Below are 15,942 nucleotides of genomic sequence, written 5' to 3' on the forward strand. Positions count from 1 at the left end.
CCTGGTCCTATGTCAGGGTTCCCAAAGCATGGGCGTGCTTCTTTTCTCAGATACATTGGGGTTCCCACTGCTCCATAACCAGTGGAGGCCTAAAGACTTTCCCTTCATGATGTAGCTGGCTCAGGTTCTTGGTTTCTCCTATTGCCTACTTTGCCCTTTCCTTGAGCTTTAGGGAGCTGCTCTGAGGGCTTTGGCCCCTTCTCTTTCTGTCAGACAGTATGGGTAATAAGAAAGCAAGTCCTGCCATGGAATTGGACAATTGAGCACTTCTCAGATGAATTCAGATGTTTATAAGAGAGAGAAGTGAAGAGATTTCAGGAAAGAGTTCTAGGGTATACCCATACATAGGGGGTGGATTGTTGATTTTGACCCTGAAAAGAGACCAGGAAGGAGCAGTCAGATACATAGATGGAGAAAGAGAGAGGAGAAAGCAATAAAATATGAATTCCTTGAGGGCAGGACTAGCCCAGTGACTATCACATAATAAGCATTTAATAAAAGTTTTGTTAAATTGAATTGTAGAAAATATATGGAAGGAAAGGGAGGCAAGTGTCAATGATTGTAGAGGAGTCACAAAGGATAAAAACTGATTTAAAAAGGCCATTGAAATTAGTGATTAAGAGATCTAGGGTGACCTGAAAGAGAATAGCTTCAATTGAGTGAGAGTTGGAAGCTAAATTACAAGAAATGAATTGGGGATGAAGAACTGGAGGCAACAAGAATATACATTTTTTTCTAGGAGTTTGGCCATGAAAGGAAAGACAGATCGAGGATGATATATTGAAGGAATGACAGGGTTAAGGTTTGTTTATGGATAGGTGAGAGCTGGGCATGTTTGTGGGCAGCAAGGAAGGAGCATAGATAAGGAAAGATTGAAAATTTTAGAAAGAGAGAATGATAGGAGGGAATGGAATCATCTCTTTGGGACCTGACAAAAAAAAAAGATGGCTGGCTACCTTTTCCCTCAAGATTGGAACAAATGATGGAGGTCAGTATTGAGGGGGTTTGAGCAGTAGAACTGGGGATAAGAGGAAGTTTACAATGGATGACCTCAGTTCTTTCCTTTAGTGTCTCTTCTATTCATGGATCATGGAAAGCCAAAGGATTTACATTGATAAAGAAGGAGATGAGGTCTTCTGTTGAAAGAGAAAGTGGAGGCCTCCTCCTGATCCATGATGTTTGGGAACATGAGAAAAAGTGCATCTGATGCTGAAAAGTGTATATAGGGATGGATATGGTGTCTTCTGGGGGAAGTAAGAGGTCTAATATAAATGGCAGATAATGAATAAGAGAATAGGACAAAAGAGAAGGATTGGTCAGATCAAGATAGGGAAAAGGGAAGTACAGGCTTCCCTGTGGCTATAACCTGTGGATGGGTATAAGAAAGTGAGAAGTGGCGGTAGAAGGGGAAGAGAGTTTGCACCTAGGCAGCTCTAGGGATTCTGCCTGAAAAAGTTTCCTAACTAGAGGACCTCAGAGTGAGATTGTCACACCCTTCCTAGCAGCTGGCTTCATTTCAGAGGTGATTTGATGACCTTAAGGGAAAGGGGGAAGTTCAGAATGAGGGGGAGAGCCCAGGCCAGTCTTGGGGACCAGATGGTCTGACAATAAGGGCCCTAAACTGGAAGCTAAAAGGTAAAGCCGGGAGTGCCCTCCTCCTGGTTTGGGCCTCAAACCCAGACTTTACAGAGGCCCAACCCATCCCATTTCAGCTGGCATCTTTCCAGCAGAGGCCATATTCTGTGAGTCTATTCTCAAAGAACTACCCCTAACTCAGAATTTTCTCCACCTCTGATGTATCATCTGTGTTTCAGTTTAAGACTTTCCCATGGCCCTACCTGTTCTAGTTTAGTACAATGTATTGAGAAAGGTGGCTAGATGGTAAGTGGATACAGCACCAAGTCTGGAGTCAAGAAGACCTGAGTTCAAATCCAGTCTCAGACACTTACTAGCTGGGTGATCCTGTTGCATCTTGTTCTTCATCTGTAAAATGAGATAGAGAAGAAAATGGTAGACTACTCCACTATCTCTACCCCAAAAACCCCAAATGGAGCTACATAGAGTCAGACATGACTAAAAAATGACTATACAACAATGACACAACATGGAATATGTTGGGAGCTTTTCTATGGCTTCTAATCCTCTTCTTAAAGATGCTTTAGTCTAGTTAACAGCATACAGTGAAATCCCTTCTCATGAACCTCTTAGTGGACTATATATATTCTTTGGAGCCTACTTAGACTTGCAGAAAGTAAGATTTCAAGGCTGAGGCCTAGGGATAAGAGAGGAGGAAGTGGGAGGCCTGAGAGAGCAAAGAAAGTATTGTCAAGAGAAGGCTGGAAGGTTGGTGAAGGGTCTCTCTCCCCTGCTGCCAGGCTGGCTCTGCTTAGCTTAATTGGACAGCAGCAGCTGCAGCTCCTTCTTGGCTCAAATCATATGTGATTTAATCTCCTGACAAAGCTCTGGCAGGGAGGGAGAGGGAGTGCTGAGCAGAGTGGAAGGAAGAGGAAGCCTGGCTATAGTGTAGAAGGGAGATGGACAGGATTCTGGCTCATGCCACACTAGCCTCATTCCCTTTTTTGACAGTATTACTAAACTAGGAGATTAGGGAGTACTTGGGATATAGTCTATCTAGATTTGTAGCAAAGCTTTAGATAAAGAATCTCATAATACTTTTATAAGAGAGAGAGAGAGAGAGAGAGAGAGAGAGATAAAGAGAGAGAGAGATGGGCACTAGACAATAATACAATTTAGTGGCTTCAGAACAGGTTGGATAGGCTGTCTCAGACTGATTAATGGTTCCGTGTCATAGTGTCAGGAGTGGCAGTGGAGTAGCCCAGAAATCGGTGCTAGGCTCTATTTTGTTTAACATTTTAATCAATAACTTGGATAAAAGGATAGATAGCATACTCATAAATTTTTAGATTACACAAAGCTAGGCTAACACACTAGACAACAGAGTCAGGGTTCCAAAAGATACTGAAGGGAAAACTAGGGGTAAATGATAAAAGTTGCAAAAAGGCAAATTTAGTCTTGTGTGTAAATTCTTACATTTAGGTACAAAATAAAATCTGAACAAGTTCAAGAGTGGATGTAGGGGCCTGGTAAAAGAGCAGTTCTAAAAAAACATTTGTAGGTCTTAGTGGACTACAAGCTCAACAAGATATTGGTAGTATTGTGGCAGCTGAAAAAGCCAGTGTGATCATGGGTCCTATTAAGAGAGGTACAACTTACAAAAACAGGATTGTGATGGGCCTAGTGTCCTCTGCCCTAGTCAGACTGCACCTAGAATGTTGTATTCAGGGTTTAAGGACACTGATAAGCTGGAGAATGTTCAGGGGAGGACAGCCAGGATGGGGAAGGGTCTCAAGTCCTTGTCATATGAAGATCGATTGTCCTTTCTGAAGAAGGGAAGATTGGGAGGAAGGAGAAGATAAGAGAGCTGCTTTTGAGTATCTGACTGGCTGTCCTGTAGAAGAGTGATTAAATTGTTCTAAAGGTAGAATGGAGAGTAATGGGTGGAGATTACAAAGAGGTATTTATAGGCTTGATGTCAGGAAAAATTTCCTAACAGTTGGAACTGGGTAAAAGTAAAATGAGCAAACTTGAGAGGTCATGTGTTCATTCTCCTTGGAATTCTTCAATTCATTGGGTATGTGAGAATTCTTTCCATCTTGGAGTTTGACTATGTGGTTCTCTTCTAACTCTCAATTCTATGATTCTTAGAAATTCTCAACTAAAATCTTGGTAAACCCATTTTACAGACTGCAGCAAAGAGATTAGATGACATGACAAAGCTCATATATCTAATGAATGGCTAGGTCTCATCCTAGCCTAAGAAAGCAAAGCTGAGATGGAATATTTATTGTAAATAATTGAGAGAGTGGATCATTCACTTCCAGGAATATTCATTGAAAAGGTATGAAAAGTCACTGCCCTAGATACCTGGCACAGAAGAAGCAGATAAGTTGGGAAGGAGTGGGGAGGGACAAGTTGACCAATGAGGCAGCAGGTGTTGGGGAGGTCAGAGGATCTGGCTTCAGATTCTAGGGTGACCTTCACTTTCCTAGCTCGCCACTTCCTTGTTTGTAAAAATCAGGGAAATTGGACTATCATCTCGCCCTTGCTACTCTCCTGTCAGGATTGATACTAAGACAGAAGGTAAGGGTTTAAAAAATGTATCTGCAAACATTTATTATGTATTATGTCCTGTCTATCTCAGAGTCGATGATCCTTTAGCTGCATTTTATTTTTTCCTGTTCTCCAATTTTTTTCTTTTCCTAATTTTGTTTGTATTAACATGTGGATCTCACTTAAATCAAAAGGAAATGTGATTAGAGACCAGATTTCTTCTTTAGAATAAAAAGGCAGATAAATTCTGTCTACAGTGTTGCCTTCATCTACCAATTAATAACCCATTAGTAACTAAGTCATTTAAGGAGAAAACTGCATTAAGAATTTTAGGACATCCCATATAAAGAAAAATGTTCATTTGGCATGGCCTGTTGAAGCTGTGTGTAGTTGCTGTGATTGCCAGTTCTTTTTCTAAATGTTTACTAACTAGGGGGCAGCTGGGTAGCTCAGTGGATTGAGAGCCAGGCCTAGAGATGGGAGGTCCCAGGTTCAAATATGACCTTAGACACTTCCCAGCTGTGTGACCCTGGGCAAGTCACTTGACACCCATTGCCTAGTTCTTACCACTCTTCTGCCTTGGAGCCAATACACAGTATTGACTCCAAGACGGAAGGCAAGGGTCTCAAAAAATAAATAAATAAATAAACAAACAAACAAATAAATAAATGTTTACTAACTACTCCTTTAATAATACTGTACATTCTATAATTTTTTCAAATCAAAGCCAAGCTCACTGACTTGCAGTTTGCAGACTAAAATCAATTCCCTTTTTAAAAACTGATCTAAGAATAGCTTAGATAGCACAGTGGATAGAGTGCCAAGCCTAGAGTTGGAAGGACCTGGGTTCAAAAATGACCTCAGACACTTCCTAGTTGTGTGACTCTAGGCAAATCATAACTGATAACCTAGCCCTTGCCATTCTTCTGTCTTTGAATTGATACTAAGATGGAAGGTAAGAGTATTTGTTATGTATTATTTGGCAGGCCAGATGGCATACCTGGGTTCAAGTCCTACCTCTTGTATATTCTAGCTATGTGACCTTAGAGAAGTCCTTAGCCTCAGGGTTCTAGGCAATTTCCTAAGCTACAATGCTGATTGGGAAACTGCATTAGTAATGAGTTTCCTCACCTATATCAGTGAAATCCAAATCCAGTCCCTGTCCTTATCCCTCTGTGCCAGGTAGGCGCTGGTTTTTGAAGCAGGATGTTTGCCCTTCCCCAGTCCTAAGGCACCTTTGCCGTTCTCCAGCCTATGTATGAGCCTGGCCCTCCACTCCTCGGTCATATCTGCTGGTGGGGAATGAGGTGGGGAGCAGGCTCTAGAGAGGCCTTACACGATGGGCAGAATGCTGGACCTAGATAGGAAGACCTGAGATCAAATCTAGCCTTGGAAACTTGATAACTGTGTGGCCTTAGGCAAGTTATTGAGTCTCTGATTTGCCTCAGTTTCCTCATTTACCAAAAGAGAATAATAATAATAATAATAATAATAATAATAATAATAGCGCCTACCTCCCAGGATTGTTGGGAGGCTCAAAAGAGATAATTAATAATAATAATAATAATTTTCAAGTACTTAACACTGTGTCTGACATGTAGTAGGTGCTCTATAAATGTGAATATTGTCATCATCATCATTATGGTTTGACCTTCTCTCTCTCTCCCTCTTCTCCTCTCTCTAAGACCACCTTCTGGTTGTAAACATGGCTGAGGAGTCACTGAGAGGTGGCTTGCTTAGCAGCTACCACTCCCACATCACCCAGTGAGAGGAAGAAGCCAGAGATCATCTTGGCTCTAAACTCAGGTCTCTCGGGGAGGTGCCTTCATTGCCTCCTTAATGCCAAAAGAATCATTCTTGCATGGAGGCTAGTCTTTTAGCAGATGCTCAGAGAAGGCCCGCATATGGATTCACGGTGACCAGAGGAGAGCCTCCTGCCAGGAATCTGGCAAATTCTATCTCCAGCAGTTAAAGAAATCATCTGTTTCTCTAGAAGCTTTCTGACCTCTAGAAGAAAAGGATGGGGATTGGGGAAAAGATTCTTGCCTTTATTTTTTTTAAACCTTACCTTCCATTGAATCAATAATGTATATTGGGTCCAAGGTAGAAGAAAAGCAGTAAGGGCTAGGCAATTGGGGTTGAGTGTCTTGCCCATGGTCACACGGCTGGGAAATGTCTGAGACCACATTTGAACCCAGGACCTCCCATCTCTGGGTCTGGCTCTCAAGCCACTGAGCTACCCAGCTGCTCCTGGTTCTTGCCTTTAAAGAAGAGTTTAGGAGGGAAGAGATCTAGGGATGGAATTGCAGCAACACTGGCCCTAGCAAAGAGGAGAAGGTCCTAGGGTCACTAGGAAGACCATGGAATAAGGGACTTCTCTGGGGTCCTAGAGCCAAGTCTCACCTGCCCTGATTTCCTGGACCTCCCTATTCTCCTTTCTTAGACCCATAAGTTCCTTCCTGGATCTTGAAGAATCCCAGTTTTTCAACAAGACCTAGAATGGCCAATGCAATATAAACTGAGTCACTTGTCCAATTGTAAAGATTCCTAAATTTATGTGGGTTGCACTTTTAGCTAGGAAAGTCAACAAGCATTACTTTGCTCCCTTTGAGAATACTTCTCCACCTGTGGGATTCAGCCATGTTGAAAGAAATTATTGAGGGGACTTTGATCACAAGGATAAAATAGAAACTGGTACCCTCTGTAGTCAGCAGGCAGCCAAAGAGGACTGGCCCTGGGCTTGAGAGTAAGAAGTGAAGAGAGAAGGGAACAAGTATTTATTAAGCACCTACTAGGAGCACTATACTAAGCACTTTACAAATATTATCTCATTTGAGACTCAAAATAACCCTGAAAAGTAGGTGCTATTACTAGGCTCATTTTATAGGGGAAAAAAATCAGCATTAAGCAACTTGCCCAGGGTCTCAAAGCAAGGAAAGATCTGAGGCTAGATTTGAACCCAGGTACGCCCAATTACAGACCTAGAACTCTATGGATAACAGATCTTGAGGAAGAAGAGACCATGGCCTTATAGTCCAATCTCATTTTACCCAGGAGGAAATAGAAGCCCAGGCAGGATAAGTTGCTTACCCAAAATCCCATAGAGTGACAGAAGCTGGTCCTCTGACCTCAGGGTCACTGTCCTTTCCACGATACCATACTGCCTCTCACCACCTCTACAAGGGTTTCAGCAACAACCTAAAGAGAAAGAAAGGGGGCAACTGGGTGTCTCAGTGGATTGAGAGCCAGGCCTAGAGATGGGATGTCCTGGGTTCAAATCTGGCCTCAGATACTTCCTAAATGTATGTTGGGTCCAAAGTAGAAGGGCAAGTCACTTAATGCCACCCCATTGCTTAGCCCTTACCACATTTCTGCCTTGGAACCAATATATAGTATTGATTCTAAGACAGAAGGTAAGGGTTGTAATGCAAAGATGCACCAGAAGCTTTTACCCTTGCAAAAGTTAACTGAAAACTGGCAGTTAGAAGCCTTAGAATGCTGACAGAAGTTCAGTTGGAACCTGAGACTTGAAGAGAGTGGAAGGTCCAACTGAAGCTCTGCCTTTGGATTTCGGCTTTGTTTTTGGCCTGTGCTTTGTCTCTGGACAATTTGAACCTAGCTAATTTCTCTGGACCTCTCCCTGACCTTCTCCATATTACACCCCTGTTACCTTTCCTGTGTTTTCCCTGTGGTCTCTGGGAGGAAGGGTGGCTTTTAGGTTATAGTGATTAGACTTTGTGGGTTTAGTTTCCCTATAGGCAAGTAGAACACCTTTGAATCAAACTATCTCTTATTTTATTGATTTAATATACACTCTACTTTAAAAGCAGCCAAATCTTTCTTGGCTGGGAGAGCAGGCTCTCTCTCAGTCTAACCCCTTCCTGTGACCCTCCCCCATCTTGAGTTTCTCCCTAGCAGCTGTCAGAAACTGTAAACCCCTCTCTCCTTTCTGACCAACCCTGAATATTAATACCACCCTCCCCCCCACCTAATCAAACCCTCTGGTGAATCATTGTGTTGAAGATTAGGCAAGGGTTGAAGAGGGAAGGAATTATTCTCTTTTATTCTTGAGGGAACTGGAGTTTTACTGATGGGGTCCTCCCTCAAGGGACTTGAGAAACTGACAAGAAAAGCCCTCAAGTCAGATTTAAACCATTTCTGACTGGCCCAACTCCTTGTGTCTATAGATACTTTTCCTGCCTGGAAGGGATCAGTCTATTTCCCCAGTGTCCTCTGTCTCTAGCCTGAGTGTCTAGTCTGTTTAAGCTGCCCCTCCTGAATACCCCACCTATTTCCTTACCATCCAATTTACCGCCTCGTCCTCTCCTTCCCTAAACTCAGCCATCCCTTCCATTCCTCTCCTATCACCTCAATCACCTTCTATCCCTCCTTATTAGCAAGGATTAAGAGCGCACCCCCAACTTTAGTGACAACTTTATTGACCACAGGGTTTAAAAAATAAAAAAAATAAATAAAAGGGAAAGAGAGGGAGGCCAAGGCATATGTCACATCAGGCCAGATCCCATATGGTACCAGCAGTTCTGCATATTTGCCACAGGTCAGGACATTTTGCAAGTTCAAAAATTAAATTACTATTTGCTCAAGGGCCCAGAGGACTGTGAGATTAACAGGGACTAACTGATGAATATGGAAATCCAAACCTTCCGAGGAGAAGGAAACTGCATTATGGTTGAGCAAGGCCTCATGTCTGGGCAACGTTAAGGACATGGGAGTCAAAGTCTTACTTTCTCATTATTCCCTGGTATCAGGTCCTCATACCCTCCTCCAGCTGTTATTATATCCTGGTGGTGGCTTCCTGGTCATGGATAAGTAACTCAGTCCCATCTCCCAAAAGAGCATTTCAGTGGGCAGCAGCCTAGGTGTTAGGGTGTTAGATCCTGACCTCATCCCTAGCCTGGAGCAGTGGGGATAAGGGGGTGTCCATCGACTTGTGGAGGCTAACATTCATTCAATCAACATCATTTATAAAGTATTTGCTATGATCAAAATGCTGAGATAAGATACAGGGCCTGCTCTCATGCTGTGGAGTGTGAGTGTAGGTGTGAGAGTGTGTGTGTGTGTGTGTGTGTGTGTGTGTGTGTGTGTGTGTGTGTGTGTGTGTGTGTGTGTGTAAGGGTCAGGGGGACGATTAGACAACCCAACACACTATGGAATCGCCAAGAAAGTCCAGAGGGACAGGTCAGAACTGAGGTGGGGCATTCAGGCTCTTGTCTCCTGGAGAAGGCAGAGCTAGGCTTCGGAGGCTAGGGACAGTAGATGGAGGGAGAGCCAAGCATAGGAATGGGGTGTAGCATATGTTTGGGAGTCAGAATCGTCTTGTTGGGAGAAGGTGTAGATGATGTGGACACCCAGTAAGGCATCATGGGGCAGGCCTGCATGCTCAAGAGAGGAGTGTGAACTTTACTCAGGCTTTCAGGCCAATGAGCAAACATAGCCAGATTTCAGGGTGAGGAAGCCAGTTTTGGCAGTGTGTAAAGGAGAAGGGTGCTAGGGGGCAGGAAGACTGGTGACTTCCTACTTCTCCTCCCCCTCTCAGAACCTGAGTCAGCCTCCTGAGGGGTTTGTGCATGTGTGTGAGGGGAGATGGGAAGGCTCAGTCTTTCTGTTCTCTCTGGCAGTTCCTCTAAGATGGCCTTGGGGGAGTCCATGCTGTCCAGCCTCCTCCCCATCCTGAGCCTCCTGCTGCTCAGGGGCCAGGGCTGCCCCACCGCCTGTCGCTGCTACAGCATGACTGTGGAGTGCGGCTCGCTGAGCTTACAGAATGTCCCGCCTGGGATTCCACCCATCACCCAGGTACCGAATTGGCTCTCTGGAGGCTTCTCTCCCAGGGAGGGCTAGGCTGGGCCACAGGACAGAATAAGAGGATCCTTAGGAATTCCCTGGGTGGAAACTGTATATGACAATAATTCCCATTCCCTTAGGGCTTTTAAGGTGTATTTACAAAGTGCTTTCCTCATGCATAGTCCTGTGATTTGTAGATCATGAAAAAAATGATCCTCCTTCTAGGGAGGAGGCCTGGAGCCTGTGGCTCAGGGGGAAAGTACCTTGTCCAGGCTCATGGCCCTGGTGACTAGCCCCGGCTTCTACTTGTTCCCCTCCCTCAAATGTACATCCTAACACTGAACGATTTCCACCTTTCTCTATTCCCAGACAGAGCAGGGATCCCAAGCTTGACTCTAGTGTATGTGTGTCCTCCCCAGACGGTGTTCCTTCAGGACAACAGCATCACTCAGATTCATCAGGCAGACCTGGCCCCCCTCTCGGGCCTGCAATACCTCTACATGCAGAACAACAGCCTGTGGGCTTTAGAGCCAGGTGCCTTCCTTGGCCAGCAGCAGCTCCTGGAGTTAGCCCTCAATCGGAACCGCATCCACCTGCTGGAGAGCAGCATCTTCAAGGGTCTGGAGCACCTGCGGGTGCTCTACCTGGCAGGGAACCAGATCACCCGGCTCCTTGACTTCACCTTCTGTTACCTGCCGGTGAGCATCCTGTGGGCCCAGCTGGGCCCAGCTCTGAAAGGTACCTCTCCCTGCGGCCCTTTTAGGGAAAGGTCCAGGGCCTGTCCATCCCTGCCCTGCTTGAGGGCCTTGAGAGCTGCAATGAGGCCGAACAGCCTGAGTAAGCACAGCCCAGCTCAGAAGAGGATGACCATGCGGGCCAGGGCATCACTGTTCCAGCCAGAGTTCATCTCTGTATCCCTTTGTTAAGTGCCCACTAATTTCTCTAGGAAATCCAGTCAAAATAAGACACTGTCTCCACTCTCATAAGGAAGACACAGATGAGTGTAATATGCAATAAGGCAGGAAAAGGGCATGTGGTGGAAGCCTCCTTGGAGAAGGGGGCATTGGAGTGGAGTGGATAAAAAATGAGTAGAAACACGATAGAAGATGAAGGAGGACATCAGACAAGGCAGGCAGAGCTGGGCGAGGCACCAGGGGCAGCAGTGACGAGGCTGAAAAAGAAGACCTTCCAGCCCAACAAGCCAAGGTGGTGCTAGGCTACAGGGACACAAAGCCAGAAGAGCCCCAGTGGTTTTGGAGGTGATAGATGTAAACAGATGAACTTACAATAATGAGACCTAGCACTGGTTTAGCTTCTTTTTTTTTTTTTTAATAATCCTCATCTTCTGTTTTAGATTCAATACTGTGTATTAGTTCCAAGGCAGAAGAGCAGGAAGGCTGGGTGATAGAGGTTAAGTGACTTGCCCAGAGTCCCACAGCTAGGAAGACTATGAGACCAGATTTGAACCCAGGACCTCTGGTCTCTAGATCCAACTTTCTAACCACTGAGCAACCCAGCTGCTCCCTGGTTTAGCTCTTTAAAGCTTGCAAAGCTCTTTACATGGGGTTTCATTTCATCCTCTTAACCCTAGAAGTAGGTAACAATACTAACCCCATTTTACAGGTGAAGAAACTGGAGCTGAGATTAAGTTGCCACTACCACCCATCTGAGGCAGGATTTGAACTCAGGTTTTTGTGCAGTCTAACCACTAACTTTTTACTTAGTTGGCAAGAGGGAGCCCCTGCAGTCCCAAGCTATGCCCACCTAAGGAGAGAGTATGCTGGGAGGAGAGTGCTGAGGCACACAGAGAGAGAACAGGCAGGAACCTCTGAGGCCATCTAGGCCAGCCTCCAATAACAAAAACCCAGAGAGGTTAAGTAACTTAATCAAGTTCAGGCAGATGATCCCAGCAGTGCCAGGATTCAGAGCAGGTCTGACCGTTGACTTTGCAGCCTGTTGACCAGGCCTCAGGATACCCTGAGGACCAGGCAGCAAAAAAGGCCCCTTCTCAGGCCCCAGATATGAGAGGAGGAAAGTGCCAACTCTCCCATCCCCGCCTCCCCTGCCTACCCATGATCCCCAAGTAGTCTTTGGAAGGAGGAGGGAGCTTGCAAAGACTCCAATCACCCAAGCACTTTCCTTCCTCCTCTTCTTCCCTCCCTTCCTTGTCCCTCCCCACCATTTCAGAGACTGCAGGAGCTGCATCTCCAGGAAAACAGTATTGAATTGCTGGAAGACCAGGCACTGGCTGGCCTCTCCTCCCTGGCTCTGCTGGACCTCAGCAAGAACCAGTTGAGCACCATTAGCCGGGCTGCCCTGGTCCCTCTGGCCAGCCTGCAGGTCCTTCGGCTCACAGGTAGTGTATTAAGGGCAGGGGGCAAAGCAGCAGAGGAAGAGAAAGCTGGGCCTGGCTCTTTCCCCGCCTCTCCTCCTACCCACCTGCCATTCCTAGCACAAAGCTCACAAGTCACAGAATGGACAGACACATGCACACACACAGAATGGATATATGGACGTACACAGAATAGACATGCATGCACTCAGGACAGACACACAGGATGGACATGCACACACACAGGACAGACACACACACACAGGACTGCCACATTAATCAGGCACATGAAGGAGCCAACCCTGAACTGGTTAATGATAAGAACTCCCACCTGAAGCATTTTCAGGTGGAAGGGGAAAAGTGAAGGCCGGTCTCCCAACAGCCCTGGGAAAGAAGGCCACTACAAGTTAGAGGATATTAGATTTAGATCTGGAAGGAACCTAGTCCAGTGCCCTCCTTTTACAGAGGGAGAAATGAAACCTTTGGAGCACCATCTCCATTTTTACTGATGAGAAAACTGAAGCTGTGACTAAAGAGGCAATTAAGAAGCTGAGCTCAGGCCCAATCCCCCTTTCCCAGACCAGATCCAGCAAGTCACTGTTTGGGGTTTATTTTGTTGTTGTGGTTGGGGGATGGCAGAGCCCTTTTTTTGGACCTCGGTTAAGGCTGTAATACCAAATGATCCCTGTAAACAGAAAAGATAAGCCTGCAGAAGTGTCTCTGGCCTATCAGGTAAGGACAAATTCATGAACACTTGTTAGCCTTTCATAGATGGCGACATTCTCCCAGGCTGTCTATGCCTTTTCTAAAATGAATCTCAGATAGATGTGGGTCCCTGGAAATGAGCCTAGCTGGGATTCTAAAGGAGGGCGCAGGCCACCCTCCCACCTCCCAGTGAGGGCCCTGGGGATGTGCCAGATCTCAGCATCAACAATAACTCATCCCAGCAACTGGCCACACTGGGACAGTGTCAGGGCTTTGTGCAGCCAGGGTGGGAACAGGGGCAGGCCTGGGGCAGGTAAGATGATCTAGAGAAGGGAGGACAGATGGGTATTTTAGAAGAGGGAGAAGAATGAGGGCCATCCCAGGGTGTCAAGGGGCTAGGTCAGAGTTGCACAGATAAGAGTGGGGAGTTGGGCTGGCTTTGGTTTTGTCAATGCTGAAAGGAGGAAGAGAGTGAGCAGAGGCTTTTTGAGTTTGTAAACTTGGGGGGGGGTGTCCTACGGAGGTATGGGGATGTCTGGGCTTGGGTGGGAGACTTCACTGACTTCCCTCCTATCCCTCAGAGAACCCTTGGCGCTGTGACTGTGCCCTGCACTGGCTTGGGGCCTGGATCAAAGAAGGAGGCCAGAGGCTCCTCAGCTCCCTGGACAAGAAGATTGTGTGTTCTGAGCCCCCACGCCTGGCCCACCAGAGTCTCTTGGACATCTCCGGCAACAGCCTGATCTGTATCCCCCCCACAGTTCATGTGGAGCCCCTGGAGGCCATGGCCCGGCTAGGGGACGATTTGCGGGTGTCCTGTCAGGCCTCAGGTTACCCTCAGCCTCTGGTCACTTGGAGGAAGGTGGCCCAGTCCCGATTGGGGCTGCCTAGGGCCAGGGTCAGGTTGGTGGGTGAGGCCCCAGGGATTAGTGAGGGGATTCTAGGGGAACACTTGGCCTCGGACACAGGGAGCGGCATGCTGTCCCTCACCAACATCACGATGGCCCACGCTGGGAAATATGAGTGCGAGGCCACCAACCCAGGAGGCACTACCCGAGTGCCCTTCCACCTGCTAGTGAACCTGTCCCAGCAGCAGCTGCCCCGCTCCCCGCCGCCCGCCTCCGGAGCCGTGAGCCGAGAGCCCTTGTACGAGGCGGGCAGCATGGACTTCTACGCCCTGGGCACCGCCACGCAGACAGCCATCGCCGCTGGCATCTCCCTGCTAGCCCTCACAGCCCTGTTGTTGACCATCATGATCTGCAGAAAGCACCGGAAAAGGAAAAAGGCCAAACAGGAGGAGAGCGTCCTGTACGTCAATGACTACTCGGACGGGCCCACCACCTTTGCCCAGCTGGAGGAATACCGGGACGAGCGGGGCCACGAGATGTTCGTCATTAACCGAAACAAGCCTCTCTTCCCTACCTACGAGGACTCGGGGGAGGGGACGCCCGCCGGCCGCCCCGGCCTGGTCCCCAGCTCTGAGCCCCTCCAGGATCCGGGCCTCTTGTTCCAGCCACAGATTGCCTATGAAATTCACTGCTGAGGACCTAGGCTGGACTGGGGGGGAGCGCGCCGGGGTGGGAAGGGTGGGAAGGGAGCAGCGCTGGGGCGGGCAAAGATCGAGCTTGATCCCCAGCCTGAGCAGGCACGTAAGGAGAGGGGCTGCTGCCCTAGATCCAAGCTTGGGACCGATGGACTGACCCGGGAGTGGGGAGTTGGGAGGGGGAGGGGGCGGTGGCACAGGCACAGGCACAGGAGCCGCAAGGCAAAAGCACCCCCTTCGGCTTATCATAAAGAGAAATTTCCTGACCAATTAGCCATATTCACTAGAGCAACGGGAGCCATCTAGGAAGGTGGTGAATTCCCTGCACCAGAGGGTTCTTTAGTAGAGTGAGCTCTAGGCAGGGATGGGCGAGACCCTGCCCTCCTGGGTCCCTCTCTAAGGAAGCAGCCCCCGGTTTCCTCGTTGGACTAAAAGAGCTTTAAAGCACCTACCAGCTCTAAATTGGGGAGTAGGGGGGGTGAAGTTAGGAGAGGATAACAAGCATTTATCTAGCGCCCACTATGTGCCACGTCCTATGCTAAACGTTTTACAAATATCACCATTTTACAGATGAGGAAACTGGGGCAGAGGTGAAATGACTTGCCCAAGGTTACACAAGTGTCTGAGGCAGGATTTGAACTTAGATCTTCCTGACTCCAATCCACTAGCTGCCTCGACTTTGGGTTGGAGCTGGTAAAGGACTCGCCTTGAGAGCACCCAGGTGGGAGAGGATCACCGCCTGCCCACTACACTTTCTTGAGTCCCCCGACCCCGCCAGGGGGCCCTACGCACCACCCTGTCAGCCTTTGAGACTCCCCGGTCTCCCTTTGCGTCACTTCCGGCAAAAGAGGGTGGGAAGGTGTCACTCTAGGCTGCGAACTCGTCTGCTCTGAAGTGAGAGCGGATTGCGCGCGCCGACTGGTGACTCCTGAAGAGATCCAACCTGGCACCTTGTTCCCTCTTCTGGCGGTTTCTGAGACGCGCTAGGCTGGCGCCGCGACCGAGAAAAGGCATTGTCCGTGCCCGGAACTACCAGGTAGGGGGTAGCTGGGATGGAGGGCCAGTCGGCTGGCCGGAGGGAGGGGCCGGCCGCGGTGTTCCCATGGTGAGGAGGGCCTGGGCTGAGGGGGTGGCCTCGACTCCCTCTGAGGGAGGCTGGGCTAGAGGTGGAGCGACGAGCCAAGGCCTCAAGGGGCGGGGTCTGGGGGGATGGGGCGGGACCTCGAGGGGGACGCTAGGGACGAAGTTTTCGAAAAGGAAACGCTGGGGGCGGGGACTCAGTGAGGAAACGTGCTGGGGGCGGAGACTCATAAGGGAAGGTGCTGAGGGGAAGCGCTGGAGGTGGGGACTCGGAGAGGGAACGCACTGTAGGCGAGATCTAGAAAAGGGAAGCACTGGGGGTCTCGGAGAAGGGACGTGCAGGGGGCAGGGA

The 15,942-nt window shown here is 48.0% G+C and overlaps 2 protein-coding genes across 2 annotated transcripts in view; both read left to right on the forward strand.

Moving 5' to 3' along the window:
- Positions 1–9,780: 9,780 nt before the first annotated feature.
- Positions 9,781–14,510, forward strand: LRRC24 (leucine rich repeat containing 24). Its single transcript, XM_044684651.1, has 4 exons — positions 9,781–9,945; positions 10,353–10,631; positions 12,121–12,289; positions 13,552–14,510. The coding sequence occupies exons 1-4, from the start codon at positions 9,781–9,783 to the stop codon at positions 14,508–14,510; spliced, it is 1,572 nt and encodes a 523-aa protein (XP_044540586.1).
- Positions 14,511–15,207: 697 nt separating this feature from the next.
- Positions 15,208–15,942, forward strand: part of LOC123231995 — a 12,716-nt gene continuing 11,981 nt past the window's right edge. The window contains exon 1 of the mRNA XM_044658321.1: positions 15,208–15,546. The gene's annotated coding sequence lies outside the window, so the exon portion shown is untranslated. The remainder of the gene's footprint in view (positions 15,547–15,942) is intronic.

This window comes from Gracilinanus agilis, chromosome 1, assembly GCF_016433145.1.
Source record: "Gracilinanus agilis isolate LMUSP501 chromosome 1, AgileGrace, whole genome shotgun sequence".
Lineage (NCBI taxonomy): Eukaryota > Metazoa > Chordata > Mammalia > Didelphimorphia > Didelphidae > Gracilinanus > Gracilinanus agilis.

Excerpts from the sequence above, each read along its gene's own strand:
- LRRC24 (XM_044684651.1), top strand. The coding sequence starts at position 9,781 with ATGGCCTTGGGGGAGTCCATGCTGTCCAGCCTCCTCCCCATCCTGAGC. Across the intron at positions 10,632-12,120 it reads TCACCTTCTGTTACCTGCCG|AGACTGCAGGAGCTGCATCT; the intron begins GTGAGCATCCTG and ends CCACCATTTCAG. Across the intron at positions 12,290-13,551 it reads GCAGGTCCTTCGGCTCACAG|AGAACCCTTGGCGCTGTGAC; the intron begins GTAGTGTATTAA and ends CCTATCCCTCAG.